Source organism: Carex rostrata, chromosome 25 (genome assembly GCF_964058835.1).
Source record: "Carex rostrata chromosome 25, lpCarRost1.2, whole genome shotgun sequence".
NCBI classification, from domain to species: Eukaryota; Viridiplantae; Streptophyta; class Magnoliopsida; order Poales; family Cyperaceae; genus Carex; species Carex rostrata.
The window spans coordinates 983,408-1,004,409 of NC_135942.1; the positions used below are offsets into that span (position 1 = coordinate 983,408).

At 35.3% G+C, this 21,002-nt stretch overlaps 1 protein-coding gene across 1 annotated transcript; it reads right to left on the reverse strand.

Moving 5' to 3' along the window:
* Positions 1–5,814: 5,814 nt before the first annotated feature.
* LOC144543658 (silicon efflux transporter LSI2-like) lies at positions 5,815–9,469 on the reverse strand. The gene is made up of 3 exons (XM_078291995.1): positions 7,853–9,469; positions 7,094–7,283; positions 5,815–6,244 (listed from the first exon to the last, which is right to left on the reverse strand). The coding sequence occupies exons 1-3, from the start codon at positions 8,960–8,962 to the stop codon at positions 5,976–5,978; spliced, it is 1,569 nt and encodes a 522-aa protein (XP_078148121.1). The 5' UTR covers positions 8,963–9,469; the 3' UTR covers positions 5,815–5,975.
* Between the last annotated feature and the right edge of the window lie 11,533 nt (positions 9,470–21,002).

A 21,002-nucleotide genomic window follows, 5' to 3' on the forward strand; every position in this document is an offset into this window, starting at 1 on the left:
TTGGATTAGGATTTGCTTAGAAACTATTTTGTATGAATTTTTTTTGGTTAATTCTGGTAATAAGTGGTTTCAGCCTTTCAGGCATCCACCAAATCTGGAATTCAGATCAAGTGCAGTACCGCACAGAGTATAATGAGATCTGAGTTGTTCGTTTTAATCCGTTACGAATCTCAAAACGGACCCGTATAATTAACAGACGCTATGAGACTTCGATCCGGCTGGGAATATTGGTATACATTCCGGTACTGTAGAGAAATGAATCGTGAAAAAGAAAAATTTGACTGGGAGAAGATGACACGCAAGCGAAGGTAAAAAGAAGCACCCTGCTAGTGTTTCTTTGAGGAGAAACAATGTGGCGGGTTGCAAACATCAGGACTTTGCTGCCTCTAAAAATTAGAAATTAAGAATCAAATATCTCTTTTATATTGATCGATAACATATCTATCTACATGATGAAAACCAAACCGATTCAGACTCGGACTCGGTAAATTTTAGTTCTTCAATTTTCTTGAATATCTAGTACACAAGTGCCATTGTTCATTGTTTTCTATGATATTTTTATGTTACTAATTCTTAAGTTTATCTATTTAATTTGTTAGAATCTTTCACTCTCTACCTTGTGATATTTCTCTTCCTATTAAATTTTTCAATATCTCACTAAATCAAACAAAATCTGTGTATGCGGAGTGGAGTTAATTTGAAGCAGTGTAGTAAAATGCGGCCTATGCGGCCGCATATGCGTATGCGGTCCTCGACCGCATAGAATCCGACTATGCGGATTATATACGGCCGCATATGCGTATGCGGTCCTCGACCGCATAGAATCCGACTATGCGGATTAACATGCGGATTTTAGTCCACTAAAAATATTTTACATATTTTAATTCTTAAGGGATATCGGATCATATAGCTGATACAATCCGAAATCCCTATTTAAGTATCCATCCGGACAACAGTCCAGTCAGATGCTTTCTCCTCTACTATCCAGCTTCTTTTATAGGCTACCCGACGCTATATTTGTTTTTTTTGGTGCTGTGGGACTAAGTATTACTTCTATTATGCCGAATACCTTCGAAGTCCAAACTCCCAAGCGATTCTCTTATTTTATTATTAAATACAAATACACTGAATGTTTGTTGGGCCGAAGGTTTGGAGCCCAAATTTAATATTTATAATGTTGTGCTCAAGCCTGGAGCCGTTTTTGAAACTTTTTATGAAATGTTTTTTAATCAATCATATTTCATTAATACTGGAGACCTCGCATTGTTAATGAAATTTAATTAAATGCTCAAATATATTTGATATAGATGATTTATTCAAATATTTGATTAGATTAAACCATATTAAAATATTAAATATTTAATTAAGGGTGTTATATTTAATATTAAATGAAAAAAACCCGTATATATAAATCCGCATAAAAATCCGCATATGCGGCCGTATACCGTATATGCAGTATGCGGTATGCGGTGGCCTTCCGCATACCGCATAGAAACCGCATTTTATAACATTGATTTGAAGCATGTTGTCGTCACTAAACCTAACCAAAAGTCTCTAAAAATTAAGATCCAAAAATGATTTTAAAGTCGGGAATGAAAATTCACTGGAGGGTATAAGGTATTTGAGTATTTCTTTTATACATTACATGACCACATGTAAAAACGTGATTAAAATAGACACGGTCATACGGGGTGTTATACATGACTACACATAACCAAATTTAATGTGACTATACTTTATTATTTTAGTCATGTCACTGCATATGAAAAAAGTTTTTAGTTACGTGTTACATGACCAAGTCACGCGTGTGTTATTGTCTTAATCACGTTTTTTCTTTCCTAAAAGAAGAAACCTCCAGCTTGCACTTTTTTATGTATGTAAATTTACGGTTGTGAGTTATTGTGATTTAAAATCTACAAAATGAGATTTAAATTTATAATTTAAATATAATATGGATATAATTCAAGGAAAATTTATTTTTTTGCAAATATATAAATATATTAAGATTATGAAGTTCTAAGGAATGAGTAAATTTTTCAGATAATTCGTCAGTATTTCGAGTATGATTCAGTAATAATTCACATAACTTGTAAATAATTCAGAATTTTTTTTTAGAAAAACTCAAAAATCCCAAGGCACAAGATACAATATACACAACTCAGTTTTTTGAATATTAGTTATTTTAGACAGAATCTGAGTGTTTCTCTTCTTCTTCCACCATCAACAATTAGAGAGAAGAAATCAATTAGGAAACTTGGAAGTGATTTCTCAACGGCGTGCTTTGCTGTCTTCGAAGACTTAATCTACGACCATACGACATACAAGCGAGAAGAGAGCTTCTTGTCATTGAAGATTTGTCTCATGTACACGAAGACGGCTCTTCGCACTTGAGAATTTCATGACAAATGTTATGGAATCAGGTATTGTATCTTGCACTTATTATTATGATTTATGAGTTGGTTTTGGCATAGGACGGTCCATAGGTTAAGGTAGAGCACTGTTTCTTTTTTTTTCGGAATGTAAGTGTTTAATCCCTATATTATTTGATCTCTAGATAAAATGTAATTGTTTGACATTTATGATTCTCCAAACACCAAGAATACCACTTCACCTTGTATTTATTCAATTTAAATCATAAACCTTGCTATTATGGTATTTCTAATTTTTTCATGAATATATATAGTCGGATATTACTATCTATAATTAGTACTTTATATTTTTCAATTCCTTGATAATCACGTCATGCTTATATAATTAAGGCCATATGTACAACAAATTAATTATATTTCTTGTCAAGTACCAGTGAATTCTGATAAAATGCAATCCATATCATACACAACAGAAGAAAGAAGAATGCTTAGGGATGCTAAAAGTGCATTATCTTCACCAAACTGGCCTGATCTACCCCCTGATTTGCTCCGCCTCATCTACAAAAAACTGTACGACACCTTTGATTTCATCTACTTCCGTGCCGTGTGCAAATCGTGGTTTGCAGCTGCTCCGTTCTCTGAACACCCTCCTCAATTCCCATATGTTCTTGAGCGCAAAAATTTCCGCAGGTCGGAGTTTAAATTACATTAATTTCACACCGGCAAGACTCGTAAAATTCAAGTGCCTGAAGCTCGCAATAAGTTTTTCTTTGGACAGTCGCAAGGGTATTTAGCCCCATATAATGCAGGTTCAGGCTGCCTAACTCTCCTGAATCCATTCACCAAGGCTGAGCTCCCCCTCCCATGCACAAGGTTTTTGTTATGTAGCCCCCTCCACGTCGGTCCCGATCCTATCCGAAATTCGGATGATGTGGTAATGCATATGACCTTGGGTTATGGATATCCAATTGTGTGGTTTTGGAAAACGGAGGACAATGAATGGGCTGTAAAAAGAGATTTGCCAGGATGTGTCGAAGCGTACCACAAAGGGAGGCTAATTTTCTCTGATTTCGACAATGATAGCACAACGATTATGGACTTGAACACGGGGAACAAGTTAGAAGTGAGGCTTCCCTCAAACATTGTTAAACATGATTTCTTTTGCCTAGGTGAAGGAGCTGGTGCTTTTCTTGGAATTCAGCGACACTTTCCTTCATGCACTAGTTATGAAGATTGGTCTGTAAAGAATTGCTGGTTTGAGGTGTACCAACTTGACGAAAAACAAAAGCCTCCCTGTTGGATAAAGCTGAGCGATATCGGTGATCTGATGATATTTTTGAATTCAGATGAGTCAGGTAATAGTGGGTTTTGCCTGTCTGCTAGTGATTTCAATGGATTTAAAGGGAACTGCATCTACTTTACCAGAGGTCGTTCCGAGGAGGATATTCATGACAGTAGGATGTTAATCGGTTTTTATGAGTTGGGGAAGCACAACGCTGAAATGATCGGTGAACTTGAGTCAGAAGGGACATGGATTGTGCCTAATGTGTACTAGTGTACCTTGCATGTACTTTTGCTCTGTTAAATTTGTTTGCTAAGAGAGTTCAATTTGATGAATGTGTAATTTGTTTCTTATAAATAAAAAGAACCTTCTTACAGATTCCAGATGAGAATTGAGTATTGTATATATTCTTTTTGAGTGAGTCTATGGTACTATGCATATTACGATTTGTTACTATGCTATGGCTCTATATTCGAGTTTTCAAATCCTAACGGTCGATCCAAACCGTTCATCTTGTTCTCCGTATTAATATGTGTTTGGAGACCAAATTTTACATTTTTTGAAATCTTTTTACTATTTTTTTAGATTTATTGAAAATCACTGTTTTTGGATGGTCCAGAATTTTCAGATCAAGTGATTTTCTAAATATCTAAAAAAATAGTAAATTTTTTTCAAAAAATGTTAAATTTGGTCTCCAAACACATATTAATATGGAGAACAAGATGAACGGTTCGGATCAACCATTAGGATTTGAAAACTCGAATATAGAGCCGTAACATGATAACAACCCGTAATATGCATAGTACCATAGACTCACTCTATTCTTTTTATAGAAACTAGCTAATTCCATCATAGTAAATAAGGTGCTTATAAAAGTCTATCATAATACATACTATAAGAAAACCTTCCAACAATTGCTCTTTCACTTATTCAACATCCTTAATTATGCACACTTTTGTTCGTTTACGTTAAACACTCATATTACTAGACATCAAAAATATTTTGAGTACTTTCTTGGCTATAATGCACATTAACCATAATCACTTCCTCTTGTTTTATTAATTACAACTAAAGAAGTTCTAATTGACGAATATATACAACAAAATCTATTTTAAATAGTTAGTAATTCTAACTATCATGTACACAAATTTATGAATTTGAAAGAATACAGAAAGAAATATGAACACATAACTAACAAATAAAATCAAAGTCCACTGATTGAGGAAAGTTTCATAAGCACACTGCATCCATCACATTTTTTAGAACGAAAGTGTGTAATTGTTCAAGGGAGCAAATGTTCAAGATTTATAGTACGGACCAAACTACAATTTGTAAAATAACCTAAATTCACTCGACATACATTTTAACCTGCTTCAATATTCGCGTGCATCGTATTAAGATCTCTGTACGTTGCTTCAATATTCGTGTGTGTTCGCTTCAAGATTCGTGCTGATCTACCGCACACCGATTTTAAAGCAATTCGGACGGTAGATGAACCTTCATATTCAAATTGAAGTCATATGGACGTTTTATGCTTTTTAATAAAAGGGTAAATAGATATTTTATAAATTTAGAATGTTTTAATATAAAAGACAATAAAATGGGTAAATATGTGAGTTTTTGAAGTTTAGATGGAAAAATATGTAATTTTAAATTTTAGAACGAGAGATACGTCATTTTGAAGTTTTTGAGAGGTATACGTGAAATTCCCCCAAAAAAAAAACATTTTTTTCCCTGCTATGTCCTTCGGTCAGGAGATTAGATCGTTAGGAGGAGAGAAATTTAACATTTTATTTTAATATTGTCGACACATTGCTATTTGCTAGCACTTCCTTATCTTTTTATAGTTTGTTGCTTTTTACGATTTATGTAATGAAGCCAAGCTTATGTTTTGCCGTTCATTGTACTCGTACATTTTCCATAAATACATCTACCAAAAGCCACAAAAGTTGTTGAGCAGCAATTATTGCTTGTAAACCTTACAAGTTTTATATATAAGCCAAAATAAAATTAATCATTGGGTGTATGGTATTGATTTGTGGCATGTACCATTTTTTATGATTAAATTGCAATGTTCTACATGCAAGTGTGTTGGTCTCTCTCTATATATGCATATCCTGAAACTGAAAATTTTGTTAATCAGTAAGTTGCTTCCTGAGATTAAGCTGATAAAAATTGGAAACTATAAGCCGAAAAACACTAACACATTCCAATACATCGCCACAAAATATAATTAAATAAACGAACGAATTGATGAACACAAAAGACTATGATGCATTTTTTTTTTACAATGCTTTTTAACATTCTAAAAAGAACCAATCAAATTAATTGGTTTTGATGAGGAATAAGCCGACGACCGTGACGACAATAGTAGAAGGGAAACCAAAAACAAGGTGACTCAAGAAAGAGAGGTTGTAGCCATAGTGCACCGACCGCCGCGCCTGTTCACACACAATTAAGTTGGCAGCAGATCCAAGGAGAGAGAGGTTTCCGGCGACTGTGCTTACCCATGCGAGAAACAGCCATGACCGGGTTTCTTCTGCTGGAGAAATTTCAGCTGCTGATGCAGCTACTTGTGCACCAAGTAGTAGAACTGTTGAGAAATTGAGAGATATTTAATTCTTGTTACAAAAGGAATTGGTTTATTCGATGTATAATGCACCAGATTCATACCGTCCCTGATCATGGCTGCAGTACAAAATTAAATACTCCTAGCCATGAAGCAAGGTTGCTTTGTAACATACACTTAGCCAACTGGACCAATGATTATCGGGTCTCGTTCTACAAGGACCAACAGTCAGATTGTTTACTTAATCTGATAACTCCAAAGATTATTATTGCTACCGCAATGATGTTTAAGTTGAGACTACCTATCAATACTAACACCATGAAGTTTGATATTTTGATTGCTATATTTTAATTTTAATTTGGTTTTAGGGTCTTTGGGGTAGCAATAATTGGAGATAAATGAGACAAAATAGATTATGTTAATAAATCCATATGAATATAGGACCTATAGACCATAATAGTGTAGCATCTTATACAGAACAAAAGAGGTCCATAGCAAGACAGCAAATAAAGCTAAAGAAAAATAATAAGCAACAATAATTGAAAACTTATAGGATGGCATAGATAAGCATTACACATCGTGCAAGTTATAACTGAAAATAACAGCGATTGTTGTAATAGACCTAGGGCAGCATTTGTTGTAATTGGGACTGATATTTAGTGATAAAAAAAATTAAAAAAGCATAGTCCCAATGTTTTAATACTTAACCAAATTAATAGTAGTTGCTTTCGTTCATTAATCTCAAACTTTTCTTTTAAGGAATCCATCAAAATATGACAATAAGAAAAGAAACAAAGAATATATTACAAAAACCTTTTCTTTTAGATGTTCTACATTTGGAGTAAATAACTTCAAAAGATGAAAAGAACATACCGGTTGGTACGTTGGAGGCAACATTAGAGAGGAAGAGTATTACAAAAGCCAAGACAAGCATCCCACTGAAGGTATTAATCTGTGCGTGTGGTTTCATGAAATCCCAGAAGGCGCTTGGTACACCTGTTTTGTTGAACCCATCTACCGTCACAAACATACCACAGAAGAACAGCAACAGCCCATAGGAAACCTAAAATTCACGAATATGCATATAATATTTTCTATTTTTCTCTTTTTGTTTAAGTTAATTTTATTTTTTAAATGCTTAAAGCTATTAATACTAATGACTAATTTAACTAGAATGGTGCTCTAAGTATGGCACTTTAAATGGAACTTTGCGCTTGATTCTGAAGTTCAAAACTCAATTGAGTTCTGATGTGTATATAAAACCACAATCAAACATAGGATGAGACAAATGTAAATGTGAAACTGGAGATCACATTGGTACCTAACTGGTACTGTTGTCTAATGATCATTTGATTACAAATATGCGACAAATGGAACTGGAGACCAAACGAGCTCTAATTATTACAATAAGTTTTGAATTTAAAACAATTTGTCCTTACTTCTTGAATGATCCATCAATTAAACTTCACTAACTATCTTCTATGTTTTGTTTGAGCATTAAGGAAATTAAATCGAAAATAGGTATAATAAACATGGTTCTAGAAACTGGTATGTGGTACACAAGTACCAGCACTGATAACACAATCTACACATAAATCCAATCATCAAAATAGAAATAATAAAGGAACGTACCTTCTCAAGACACGGGCCCGCATCCTTGAAGTCAAGCACTATAAGTGCAAGAGCAGCTGTTATCGCACTCCACGACATGTTCAATCCTGACCAGAGTGCGATCAACATCCCCAACGTGACAGCATAAACACATCCATTCCAAAGCAACCTCTGCGACCTCTCCGTTGTTGCCTCTTCATCTGGCAACTGGTGAAAAGAAGTCTCCTTTGTGCAATTTATTACCTTACTATTGCTCCTCACATTCCTCTGCACAACCCCTGTCCCCTCCTTGGATTCACTATGGCTGCTGTATACGTTGCCATCTATGTCCTGCCCATTTGATATTAAATGTGTGTTCTGGATGCAGTCCATTAAAGAGCCCGAGCTGGAGGAAGGGTGGTGGGACATAGTTGCGGGTGAAAACCGGTGACATGTAACATCTTCCTCTTGTACTACCTCAGGTTGTGCAGATACATCGACCTCCTTGTAATGATATTTCTCCCCTGATAAGTCTCCCCAAAAGTAACAGAGAAGTATTCCCGTATTTATAACTATACCTATCAGCGTGGCAGGGAGAATGCCAAAAAGGAAATCACCAAAAGGGATCTTACTCTGCACTGCTATCACCAAATTTTGCGGGTTACCAATTGGGGTAGTGGCTGACCCAATGTTTGCACTGGAAGCTAAGGCTAGTAGGAAGGGTTTAGGCGGTAGATTATTTTGCCTCGCAATTTTCAAAATGAATTCAGTAAGAACTACACAACAAGTGTCATTTGTGAAAAGAGCACTTGCCACAGCAGACACCACACAAATGCGGCATAGAAGATCTTTTCCTCCCTGGCATTTCCATGAGAGAAGCTTACCCAAATACTTGAACATGTCGGCTCGTTCAAGGTACACAGACACTACCATGGTACCGAAAAGAAGGCCAAGAATTTGAAGGTTGATTGCATCATATGCTTCATCCGCCGAAACCACCCGAAGAAGTACCATTAGCATTGCACCGAGAAGGGACCCGGCGGTACGGCCAATTGGCAAGAAAGGTACTGCCGGGAACACGGCTAGTACCCAAAAAATGCCAAATGCAATCGAGCCAAGTACTAACTTGGAGGTGGGTTCCATGGCCAACATTTTTTATTCTTTTATGGGTATTTGTGTAAGATTGGTACAGACTTTGTACTTGTAGAGAGGGAACTATGCAATGGAACAGAATGCCTCTTTTGGGAAGATATAAACGAAAGCTAAAGAGAAAAAAAGGAAATCACATGGCCATGATGAGAATTCACTGGTTTGCCTTTTGGTTTATTCTGAGATTGTACAATCTAAGTTCAAAGGGTATAAAATCCAATCTATTGGTACCTTGTTTTGGTACACTCAGTAGAAATATCCGAATTTGGAGGGCCCACGAAGCAATGAAAGTGACCCAAATTCTAAAAAAGAAACAGATCTTAAGCACACAAATCAAATCGTGGAAGCAAAAATGAGAGAGGGAAAAAGGTAATACCTTTACGCACCTAAAATAAGCTCTAAAAAGCACCTTTAAATTGACGATAATGCTCGAGATTTATGCACAATTTAAGATCTGATTTGCGCTGATTGGCAGGAGAACTGGATAAATGGAAACAAAGTAAGAATCATGTGACAAGAACAATTGAACAAGGAATAATTGTGGACTAAACAAGTGGAGAGGACCAATCATGAAGGAGGGCTATTCACAAAAGGAGACGAATTTGCACTTTTGGATATGATATTTTTAATATTATCATACTTGGCGCCGCACCAGTATATAAAATTTTTAGAAGGTTGACATCTTTTATCTAATTATTTTACTTCTGATAACTCTTAAATATAATTTAAAAGTTCAATAATTGTCTATTTTTTATGATATCGTAAAATATATAGCATTTTTTTTTAATGTTCTTTGAGTTCTTCAAAAAAATTGTAGTAATGCTATATTTTCTTTAGAATTTTTGTACCGAGCGGCGAGTGCTGTAAGTTTAAGAGAAATGGAAAAAGAATTCAAAGGAATTGTAACCATTGCTACTATCTCTACGAGTCCATATCACGAATTCACATCCCCTCAGGTTACAGTACAATTGAATAAGGTCTGAAATTGGAATTTTTAACTTGATACGTGTTACGTTACGAAATTTTTACAATTAAATTCAAATGAATTAAAAACAAGAATCAAGTTAATTGTGTTAACAAAATGGAAGTTAAAACCTTAATTTAGGTTCCTCTAATTAAGTAAGTTAAGTGTGAATCGAAACCGCGTCGAAATTTCGAGAATTTGAGACTTTACAGGCTCACTGCGTCCGCACTGGTAGGTGACTGCGGGTGACTGACCCGCACTGACTTCTGTTTTCCTTAAATTGCCTTTGAAATTTCTGTGAGTGCGGGTGGGTGCAGCCGCACTCATGATTTTCTGTGTTGAACTGAAATTGGCTAAGTACTGAGTGCGGGTGAGGCCACCCGCACTGCGGGTCAGTGCGTCCGCATTACGCTCGGACTTTTTCTGAAATTCTGCCAAAAATCCACTAAGTTCTGAGTGCGGGTGAAGCCACCCGCACTGCGGGTGATTTCTGTGTTAAAATTCATTCCAAAAATCTACTAAGTCCTGACTGCGGGTGAAGCCACCCGCACTGCGGGTGATTTCTGTGTTAAAATTCATTCCAAAAATCTACTAAGTTCTGACTGCGGGTGAAGCCACCCGCACTGCGGGTGATTTCTGTGTTAAAATTCATGCTGAAAACTGACTAAGTACTGAGTGCGGGTGAAGTGACCCGCACTGCGGGTGGAGGACCCGCACCGACACCGATTTTTGCACTGGAAAGTGCTGGAAGGACCTACAAACTGCCGAGTGCGTCCGCACTCAGATCCAGTGCGGGTGAGTGATCCGCACTGGGTGATTCCAAGGGCTTATTTGCATAATTCCTGCTCTCTCTCTCTCTCCCACTTCATTCCTTTACCATTTTAAGTGAAATTTCTGCCAAGAGAGAAGAAAAAGAGCGAGAGAGTTTCTCGTTCCTCTCAAACCCCCGATTGTTGCGAGAAATCGAAACCGGAACCGAGTAAACGCCCGTGGATCTCTTCTAACTCTCCTATTCGGTATTCTTTTCTCTTTTTGTTTCTCTCTAAAATCTACGATTTCTCGATTTCTCTGGTTTTCGTTTTAAACTCGAGATTTGTGTTCGAATTGGTCGAGGACTAGTTCCTCTACACTCCTTGCTTGTTTATTTGTCAATCTTTTTCCTGATTTCCTCCGATTTGTGAATTCTGATTTCTAGGGTTTCGTGCCAAAACCCAAATTGAGTATAATTGTGAATTGACTAGTTTAATCCAACTGATTAGACTTATAATCGGTAAGGTTACCTTTTGATCTTGAATTTTTAGAACGTTTAATGGTTAATTTGAGGTTTTGACCAAATTAGAGTTTAACCAATCGGTAAATTGAATTGATCCGAGAACCAAAGTAGTGAAACGGTGATTGATTGTTACCAAAGTGAAATGGTATATGGCTAGAGGGCCTAGATGCATTTGTGCACCGCTATATGAGATTTTTAATAAGAAAGAAGGAACCGAAAAGAATTGATTTGGGACTGTACAAACCCTAAGTAAACGTATAGACCACTGAACCCGAATTAAACCAAGTAAACGTATAATATAGGTATAGGCTCGGTCGAGCAAGATATCGCGAGACAATTCGAGACGCCCGATCCTTAAATTAAGCGGTACGCTCGTCATACTAAGGTGCAGGATTCTTGGACTTGTTTGATACTTTATTTTCAGGAATTAAACTGTGTATTCGTTTGTCATGTTGAATATCATTGATTGCATCACTGAATTGTGTAAAGCATTTGCATAGCCCAATCAAATTAAACTCGAACTGATCTGAATTGAATGATTTGCATGCTGGTATGGTTATAGGTTATGTTGATCTATTGTGATCTGATTTTGATTGAAAGTCACCACGAACTATGTATGTGAATGTATGTGAATGGATTTACGAAGTTAAGCACTTGGATCCAATGAATTTGCCAAGTCGGGCTGTATGCTGACTTGGATTCCCAGGATCCTAAATGGCCTTAGGTGAACGGCCCTCGATATTCCCAGTACCGGTTGGGACGAGGGAAGGTGATTATGTTATGAGATGTGAATGGAACTCGTGGGTGACATGTGTAACGTCTATGGCTCGGTGGCATTCTCCTACGTGTTAATGCATTTTGAAGGTCAATTGAATATTACGACTATTGGAATGATTCCAAAGAGGATTTTCTTTATATGATTTGAACCAGACCGTAATAAACTGTTAAGCCAAGCGATTGCAGATGGGTGTCAGATAAAGGGTCCAGCGGTTGGCCATCTGTAGGCGTCTGTAACCCTACAGATGTGGGTTAGATAATGGTTCAGCTCGAAAGAACATCTGTAATTGCTACAAGCCCTATTGAATTGAGTTATTGAATTGAGTTAAGCCAAAATATATGTTGTGTTTGAAATTCATCTTGGAAATTCCGTAAACTGTGTTCAGGTTGATTAAACTGTTGTCGAGCATTGGCATTCTGTTATTTATGATTATATATATCTGTTTGAACTGTTATTGTTTGGGTTTCATTGTTGAATATAGAGTTTGATTGCAAGTCCAATAGTCTAAACTGTGGCAAAATTCGCACTGAGAATTTATTCTCACCCCCACCCTCCCGGTTATTTTACAGGTACTGGTGCGACTGATTCCGGAGAGGCACGAGAGTAGTAGGCCTTAGTAGCTTACCACTTGATAACCCTAGATATGTTTTGTTGTATAGATTTAGGGTAGGCCTTATGGTTAGTATCCGGATGAGATACTTATGTTGTATTATATTCTGACAGACTGTGTACTCTGATTTGTGTATCTATAAACTTAGTTTATATTATTATCTGTTGAATTGTTGAGTAAGATTTGAATAGCCTTGTAAGTATACACGGCGTTGTATGCTTACGGCGGGAGACTGTTACAACCCGTGGCCGCGGGGTGTGACAATACGAATCTCAAATCACAAATTGTTACATTCCGAAATTTTAATAATTAATTTTGAATTGATTTAAAAGCAAGAATCGAGAATTGTATTAACAAAATGGAAGTTAAAACCTTAATTTAGGTTCCTCTAATTAAGTAAGTTAAGTGTGAATCGAAACCGCGTCGAAATTTCGAGAATTTGAGACTTTACAGGCTCACTGCGTCCGCACTGGTAGGTGACTGCGGGTGACTGACCCGCACTGACTTCTGTTTTCCTTAAATTGCCTTTGAAATTTCTGTGAGTGCGGGTGAGGCCACCCGCACTGCGGGTGAGTGCGGCCGCACTCATGAATTTCTGTGTTTATCTGAAAATCGACCAAGTCCTGACTGCGGGTGGCCGACCCGCACTAGAGTCTCAGTGCGTCCGCACTGGGCTCGGACTTTTTCTGAAATTCTGTCAAAAATCTACTAAGTTCTCATTGCGGGTGAAGTGACCCTCACTGCGGGTGAAGCCACCCGCACTGCGGGTGATTTCTGTGTTAAAATTCATTCCAAAAATCTACTAAGTTCTCACTGCGGGTGATTTCTGTGTTAAAATTCATGCTGAAAACTGACTAAGTGCTGAGTGCGGGTGAAGTGACCCGCACTGCGGATGGAGGACCCGCACCGACACCGATTTTTGCACTGGAAAGTGCTGGAAGGACCTACAAACTGCCGAGTGCGTCCGCACTCAGATCCAGTGCGGGTGAGTGATCCGCACTGGGTGATTCCAAGGGCTTATTTGCATAATTCCTGCTCTCTCTCTCTCTCCCACTTCATTCCTTTACCATTTTAAGTGAAATTTCTGCCAAGAGAGAAGAAAAAGAGCGAGAGAGTTTTCCGTTCCTCTCAAACCCCCGATTGTTGCGAGAAATCGAAACCGGAACCGAGTAAACGCCCGTGGATCTCTTCTAACTCTCATATTCGGTATTCTTTTCTCTTTTCGTTTCTCTCTAAAATCTACGATTTCTCGATTTCTCTGGTTTTCGTTTTAAACTCGAGATTTGTGTTCGAATTGCTCGAGGACTAGTTCCTCTACACTCCTTGCTTGTTTATTTGTCAATCTTTTTCCCGATTTCTTCCGATTTGTGAAATTTGATTTCTAGGGTTTCGTGCCAAAATTGAAAGTTGGCATAATCGTGATTTGATTTGCTTAACCCAACCACTTAGACTTGTAATCGGTATGGTTGCCTCCTGATCGTGAATTTTTAGAACATTTAACGGCTGATTTGAGGTTTTGACCAAATTAGGGTTAACCAAACGGTAAATTGAAATGAACCGAGAACCAAAGTAGTGAAACTGTGACTGAATGGTTACCTAATTATAATTGTGTAGGGTTTGAAGGAACCCGAGGTAAATGGTGTGAATTGAAATGTTGTAAGTAAGAAATCAGGAATTGAACGGATTGGTACCAAAGGATAGGAAATTGATTAAGGTGTAAGCCTGATGTAACTCGAGTAAATGTTTCCAATAGTGAACCAATGTTAAACCAAGTATACGTATAATATAGGTATAGGCTCGGTCGAGCAAGAACTTGCGAGACAATACGAGACGTCCGATCCTTAAATTAAGCGGTACGCTCGTCATACTCAGGTGCGGGATTCTTGGACTTGTTTGATACTTTATTTTCAGGAATTAAACTGTGTATTCGTTTGTCATGTTGAATATCATTGATTGCATCATTGAATTGTGTAGAGCATTTGCATAGCCCAATCAAATTAAACTCGAATTGATGTGACTTGAGTGATTTGCATGCTGGTATGGTTGTAGGTTGTGTCGATCTATTATGATCTGATTTGATTGAAAGTCACCACGATTGATTTGATTTGATTTGATATGTATGTGAATGGATTTACGAAGTTAAGCACTTGGATCCAATGAATTTGCCAAGTCGGGCTATATGCTGACTTGGATTCCCAGGATCCTAAATGGCCTTAGGTGAACGGCCCTCGATATGCCCAGTACCGGTTGGGACGAGGGAGGGTGATTATGTTATGAGATGTGATTGGAAATCGTGGGTGACATGTGTAACGTCTATGGCTCTGTGGCATTCTCCTACGTGTTAATGCATTTGAACGGTCAATTGAATATTACGACTATTGGAATGATTCCAAAGTGGATTTTCTTTATATGATTCGAACCAGACCTTAATGAACTGTTAAGCCAAGCGATTGCAGATGGGTGTCAGATAAAGGGTCCAGCGGTTGGCCATCTGTAGGTGTCAGTAACCCTACAGATGTGGGTTTGATAAAGGTTCAGCTCGAAAGAACATCTGTAATTGCTACAAGCCCTAATGAACTGAGTTATGAATCGAGTTAAGCCAAAATATATGTTGTGTTTGAAATTCATCTTGGAAATTCCGTAAACTGTGTTGCAGGTTGATTGAACTGTTGTCGTGCATTGGCATTCTGTTATTTATGATTATGAATATATATCTGTTTGAACTGTTATTGTTTGGGTTTCATTTTTTGAATATAGAGTTTGATTGCAAGTCCAATAATCTAAACTGTGGCAAATTTCGCACTGGGAATTTATTCTCACCCCCTCTCCCCGATTATTTTCAGGTTTGTTACTCGGACGCAGCGAATGAGGATATTGGTAATGCATATAAAAGATCCACTGCCTTGCGTGTATATGTGACACTTGATAGATACACGCGGCAGGCTGTCAGACCCGGTGGATTTGGGGTGTGACACAAATAATACTGCCCCTTAATGTCATCCTGAACACCCACCAGTTGAAATTAAATCTGGACCGTCCATTTCAATTGTGTTGAGTCAGGTACCTGGGAGGATACAAATCCCCATATCACCAGAGCGGAGCTGGATAAGTTACGGGGATTAAACTTGAATGGATCAATTACATATAAATTATTTTTGTTATAAATGGAAGTCAATTTTATACTATTTATAATATTTTATTTTAAATTATATAAAAATTAAATATAAATACAAAAAATTTGAAAAAAAAAAATGAAAATCAATTGACTATTTTGCTACTGATCTGAGGTAACATAATATTTCTGTTTCGATCCGGACCGTCTAATCAGAGTTTTGAGTCAATCCGGTCCAAGATGAAATGCACGCGTTATAAAAGTTATTAAATAAAAATATTCATGTGATCGAACAGTCCGGATCTAAACTAAACTAAGTGATATAAATTCATGTCTCTACCTTTTCATATTAAAAATGAAAATATCATGCGAGTTCTCTCAAAAAGCTTCTCTTAAATTACTCAAAGGGTTTTCCCTTTTTGTAAAATTCATTTATTATGGTCCATTGTTTGTGCAAGTCTATGATAAAATTCTTTGAAATTACACATCATCAGATAATGTTTAGAAAATTTGTAAGGATGAGATGGTTTTCATGGCGAAGTCAAATCTTTAAATATATTGTGGTCCAAATCTGTAAGCAAAGCTAACGAAATATCTCTTATTTTTCACAATCAGATCCAAATCTGTAAGCAAACGGAACAAAATATCTTCTTTTTTTTCACAATCAGGTCTCTGTCACTCCTTGTCAGACTGAAGAAAGTTTCTTTCGGAGTATTAAAATATTATAAGGACCCAATTCCCTTCCATTTTTAATTATCTCCCAAATTTTCTTCATATTGAAAAAAAAAATGAAGATATATGCCTAATGGTGATTTAAATAGTGGTCTTTTATTGGGACTATTTGATGGATGCAATGATGTGAACTCAAATTGCACAATTTAGTATTTTTTTTGTTTTGTTTTGAGAATTTCATGCATACCTCTCAAAGACCTTGAAAATATGTATTTTTCTATCTAAAATTCATAATATCATATTTACTCTTTTATAGGTCAAAAACTCACAAATTTATCATATTACTTTTTTTTTTATGAAAAGTTTAAAACTAATGTTAAATTTGTAAAGTACTTTAAATATATAAATATATAAAGTATCCATTTTATCCTTTATTAAAAATGTAAAAATATGTTGCATGCATAAAAGTTCTAATTGGTTAGTTGTGAGAGCGAATTTTTATTTTCTCTACTTGTAAATTGTATGCATATATAGTGACATTTAGATAGATATACGTTTATGTGCATATCATAAGTAGAAAATTGAACTTTTTGTCCTCACAAACATGCTAATTAGATGACTATACATTTTTTACACATGCTATATATTTTTTATTTTGTTAATAAAGAGTAAAATGAAAACTTCATAAATTTAAAATGGATTTTTAATAAAAAGAAACAACAATTGAATGTATTTGTGAGTTTTTTAAATTTAAAAGGGCAATTATGATATTAAAAATTTAGAAGGAAAAATACGTAATTTTGAGGTTTTTATTATTTTAATTAGTTGTTAACTTGTTATATGACTTGATACTTAATTTGCCATACTTATAATTAGAAAATGCTAATTACTTCTATTTTTTTATTTTAATATACAAAAATTGTTAAGCTTGGCATTGAAAGTGTGACTTTGTGTTTAAACTACAAAAACTACGAAAAATAGTTGAAAAATCATATCAGCTATGAAATACCCGGTATCCTCTACGAAACATGTCCACTGCTAAGAATTCGATATCCAAGTTTTTTTTTTTTTTTTTTTTGTATAGTGTAGTTTGTATCTCAATTACAACTCCAGAACAAATCTATTAATATTTTCCTGACATGTACACAATTTCTTATTAAGTATGCAATTTTGAAGTCAAGCTAAGAACAAATGTGTTATCATTAATTTTCTTATTTAATTTCTCATCATGAGTTGAGAGTTGAGATGGAGGTGGACGACGCACGAGATAAACACTGCGAAATCAGTCTACTCGATACTGATGACGGGAGGGCGAATTAAATGGCACCTCAGAAAAATTTGGAAGTTTTCTGTACCGCTATCAGTCAATGTTTTCACCTACTTGCTGCTGCAAGGTAAGTTGCTCACCAAAGATGTCATCAAGAAACGAAATTTCAATTGTGTCCTTTGTCAATTCATCTCTTGTTTCTATCCTCATACTCTAAGACAATCTGGGATAAGTTGGCTACTTATGCGAGCACTAGTTTGATGGTGATAGATAGCACGGTTGTAGATGTGTGGTTGAGATCATCACAAATTTTTAGAGGCACTGCAAGAGCAAGAAATAGATCGCAGATCCTCTTTACAGCTGCAATCTGGTTTATCTGGAAGCAACGTAATTCAAAAAATTTTGAAGACAAATTGTCTCCGGTGGATTTGGTGACCTATTGGATAGTGCAAGAGGCAATCCTTTGGGAAATTTTTTGTAATAACAGGCGGACTGTCAGTCTATTGCCTTAATTTCCCTTTTCTTTTTTTTTTCTTTCGTTTAGAATTTTCTTTAGTTTTGATTATCTTGTAGGGGATGTGAAGTTTCATGACTTTGTGTGATACCAGTATGCCATTTGGTGGCATATGGATACTAGTAAATCTCTGTAATGATGTGTTTTTGTTTAATATATGGCCTGGCAGCCTCTGCCTGGTTTTCTTCAAAAAAAAAAAAAAGAATAGGTTATTTTCTTCTCAAATTAGTGTTTCTATTATACAGTTTAGTCCTTACTTTAAAGGACTAAAGAAACACGAGTTATTAACAAATAAGTCCTTCTCAAATTATCAAACTGTTATCAAGCAAAAAAATACCTAATTATGCCAGGAAGACTAGTACAAACCTTAAAATTAAATCAGATTCTTTTGAAAGTAGCTAATAAATCAGATTCAATTACCTCAAAATATTTATGGAATTAATTCAAGGATCAACTTGTTGAATCATATAAACATCTCAATCGCAATAATTTTTCATTGATGTTGACAAGAATCTGAACCTCATGAAACACATGAATCAGTGAAACTCATTTTAGAGTTTCTATTAAGCTATGTCAGTAACAAATTAAAAATGAGAAATAATTTGAGCCAATCATTTGACTAACATAGAGTTTATAAACAATTTCTTAATAAAAAACATTCTTGCATAGTTTCTAAATAAGAAACTCTCCTCTATCTCTGAAACTGAATTAAAAACTGCCCCCTATGTGTAGATGCTCTTAGGAGATACTCTAACTAATGGGTAATGATATCGACAGTACTGTTTTGACTCCATACAGAGCACGGATTATATGCATTTATGAAGCCAAAACAATGCAGTAAGTATCTTTATTCCAACTAATTAATGTTCACTCTGTTCACTGCATGAAACCAAAACAATACATGCAATATCTTTATCCCAACTAATTAATATTCACGTTTGATAATCACAACAGAACAAGTCTCAAAAAATAAACTTAACCATCAAGAACAGTTTCTTTTCAAGTAGGACCATTACTTGCAGTTTAAAACAAGCCACGAAATAGAGAGAGAAAAAAGAGAGAGTGGGGGCACTCTGACGGACATCAGACCAAATTCGATCTGATACTTAAATTTGATCTGATGTCAATCACACCTGTCATTTTGAAAAAAAATAAGGTGTTTCCATAGATGACTTATATATGATAGTTTTTTTTTTGTTTATTTCTAAAAAAAAAATTTAACGTCTGATAACATATGATGAAATGTTATTTTTCCTTTTCCGATGCTTAGATAAATAAAAGAGGCTTTGGGAGATTATTTTTTCTTATTTTTCCCATTTAAAAGTTTGGCTACAGTGCTATGGGTAGCATAGAAGGCTACGGTGCTACGGTTCAATATTCGAGTTTTCAAAATTCTAATGGTCAATCCGAACCGTTCATCTTGTTCTCCATATTAATATGTGTTTGGAGACCAAATTTTACATTTTTTGGAAATTTTTTACTATTTTTTTAGATAGATAGAAAATCAAATATTTGAATGGTGCAGAATTTTTTAGATCAAGTGATTTTCTACCTATCTAAAAAAATAATAAAAAATTTCTAAAAAATGTAAAATTTGGTCTCCAAATACATATTAATATGGAGAACAAGATGAACGGTTCGGATCGAACATTAGAATTTTGAAAACTCAAATATTGAGCCGTAGCACCGTAGCCCTCTATGCAACCCATACCATAGCACCGTAGCCTTACTCTTTATTGAAGAAAGCTGTGCCAGTAACAAAACTTTCCACGTGAATGTCAGCATCCATCTGAAAACGCTTCTCAATGATTTCCCACTTGCCGATTAGATATTTTCTGACTAATATTAATAATTTTTTTATTGCAAATTTCAAATGTTCAGGGCAGTTTTAGTTTAAGGAGAAAAATATGAAAAAATAAATCATACTCATCAATATTTGCTTTGTAGACTATATCTTAGTAAATGTATTTCCTCTACCTGTTTTAGTGTTTTTTTTAATAGAAGTTGAAGGACAAATTATTTAACTGTTTAATATTTATAAAAACAATTTCTATCTGATTTTGTAGGATATTGTCTTAATTTTAATTTCTTAATAGCAAGTGTATTTCATATATCTTGTATCTAATGTAAGAATTTTTGTTACATCATTAATTCATCGTTGAATTTATATGCAAAATAATTACAAATTGTATATTGTTAATTATACGCTTAAATAAAAGTGATTATTAAGATTTATTATAAATTGAATATTTATGTGTCATATAAAGTGTGAATCTTTAATGTGTAGAACTTAATATATAATTTTTATTTTATTGATGAGTTGAATTAAAAATTGCAAATAACTTGACATGCCAATGAGTGATTTGGTTATATATTATAAGTTTGGTTTTGGTCCCTAGAATATATAGGATATTCTAAACTCACTCTTGTATTTTATTAGACAGGTATGTGAGAGACTTTTAAAAAGGCTCTCTAATTTTATTTATTTATTTTGAAAGAACCAAATCGGTAACGCTTTCATGCACAAGGAAGACATAGATTCATATATGTTTTTGCTTTATGTTCAACATAAATGATCCAGAAGTCTACAATGGTTTTCGTCGATCCAAATATTTATTTTGAACATGATCACCACAACATTATGACCCCTATGATAGATAATAGGTCAATTTCATCGAAAGGTCACTAAATTTTGAAATTTGTTATGAATGAGTCATTCAAGTTTGATTTGTTCTCATGTAGTCATTGAACTCATTTGTTCCAATTAAGTAATTATGTTATTTTTTTCATCCAAGAAATAACAAAATGGAAAGTAACACAGAGATGGATGAGCATATATTCCGTTAGCATTTT

Bases quoted from the DNA above. Each gene is read 5' to 3' on its own strand.
- LOC144543658 (XM_078291995.1), bottom strand. From the start codon at position 8,962: ATGTTGGCCATGGAACCCACCTCCAAGTTAGTACTTGGCTCGATTGCA. The intron at 7,284-7,852 runs GTACGTTCCTTT...CGTGAATTTTAG, and splicing joins CGGGCCCGTGTCTTGAGAAG to GTTTCCTATGGGCTGTTGCT. The intron at 6,245-7,093 runs GTATGTTCTTTT...ATTTCTCAACAG, and splicing joins TGCCTCCAACGTACCAACCG to TTCTACTACTTGGTGCACAA.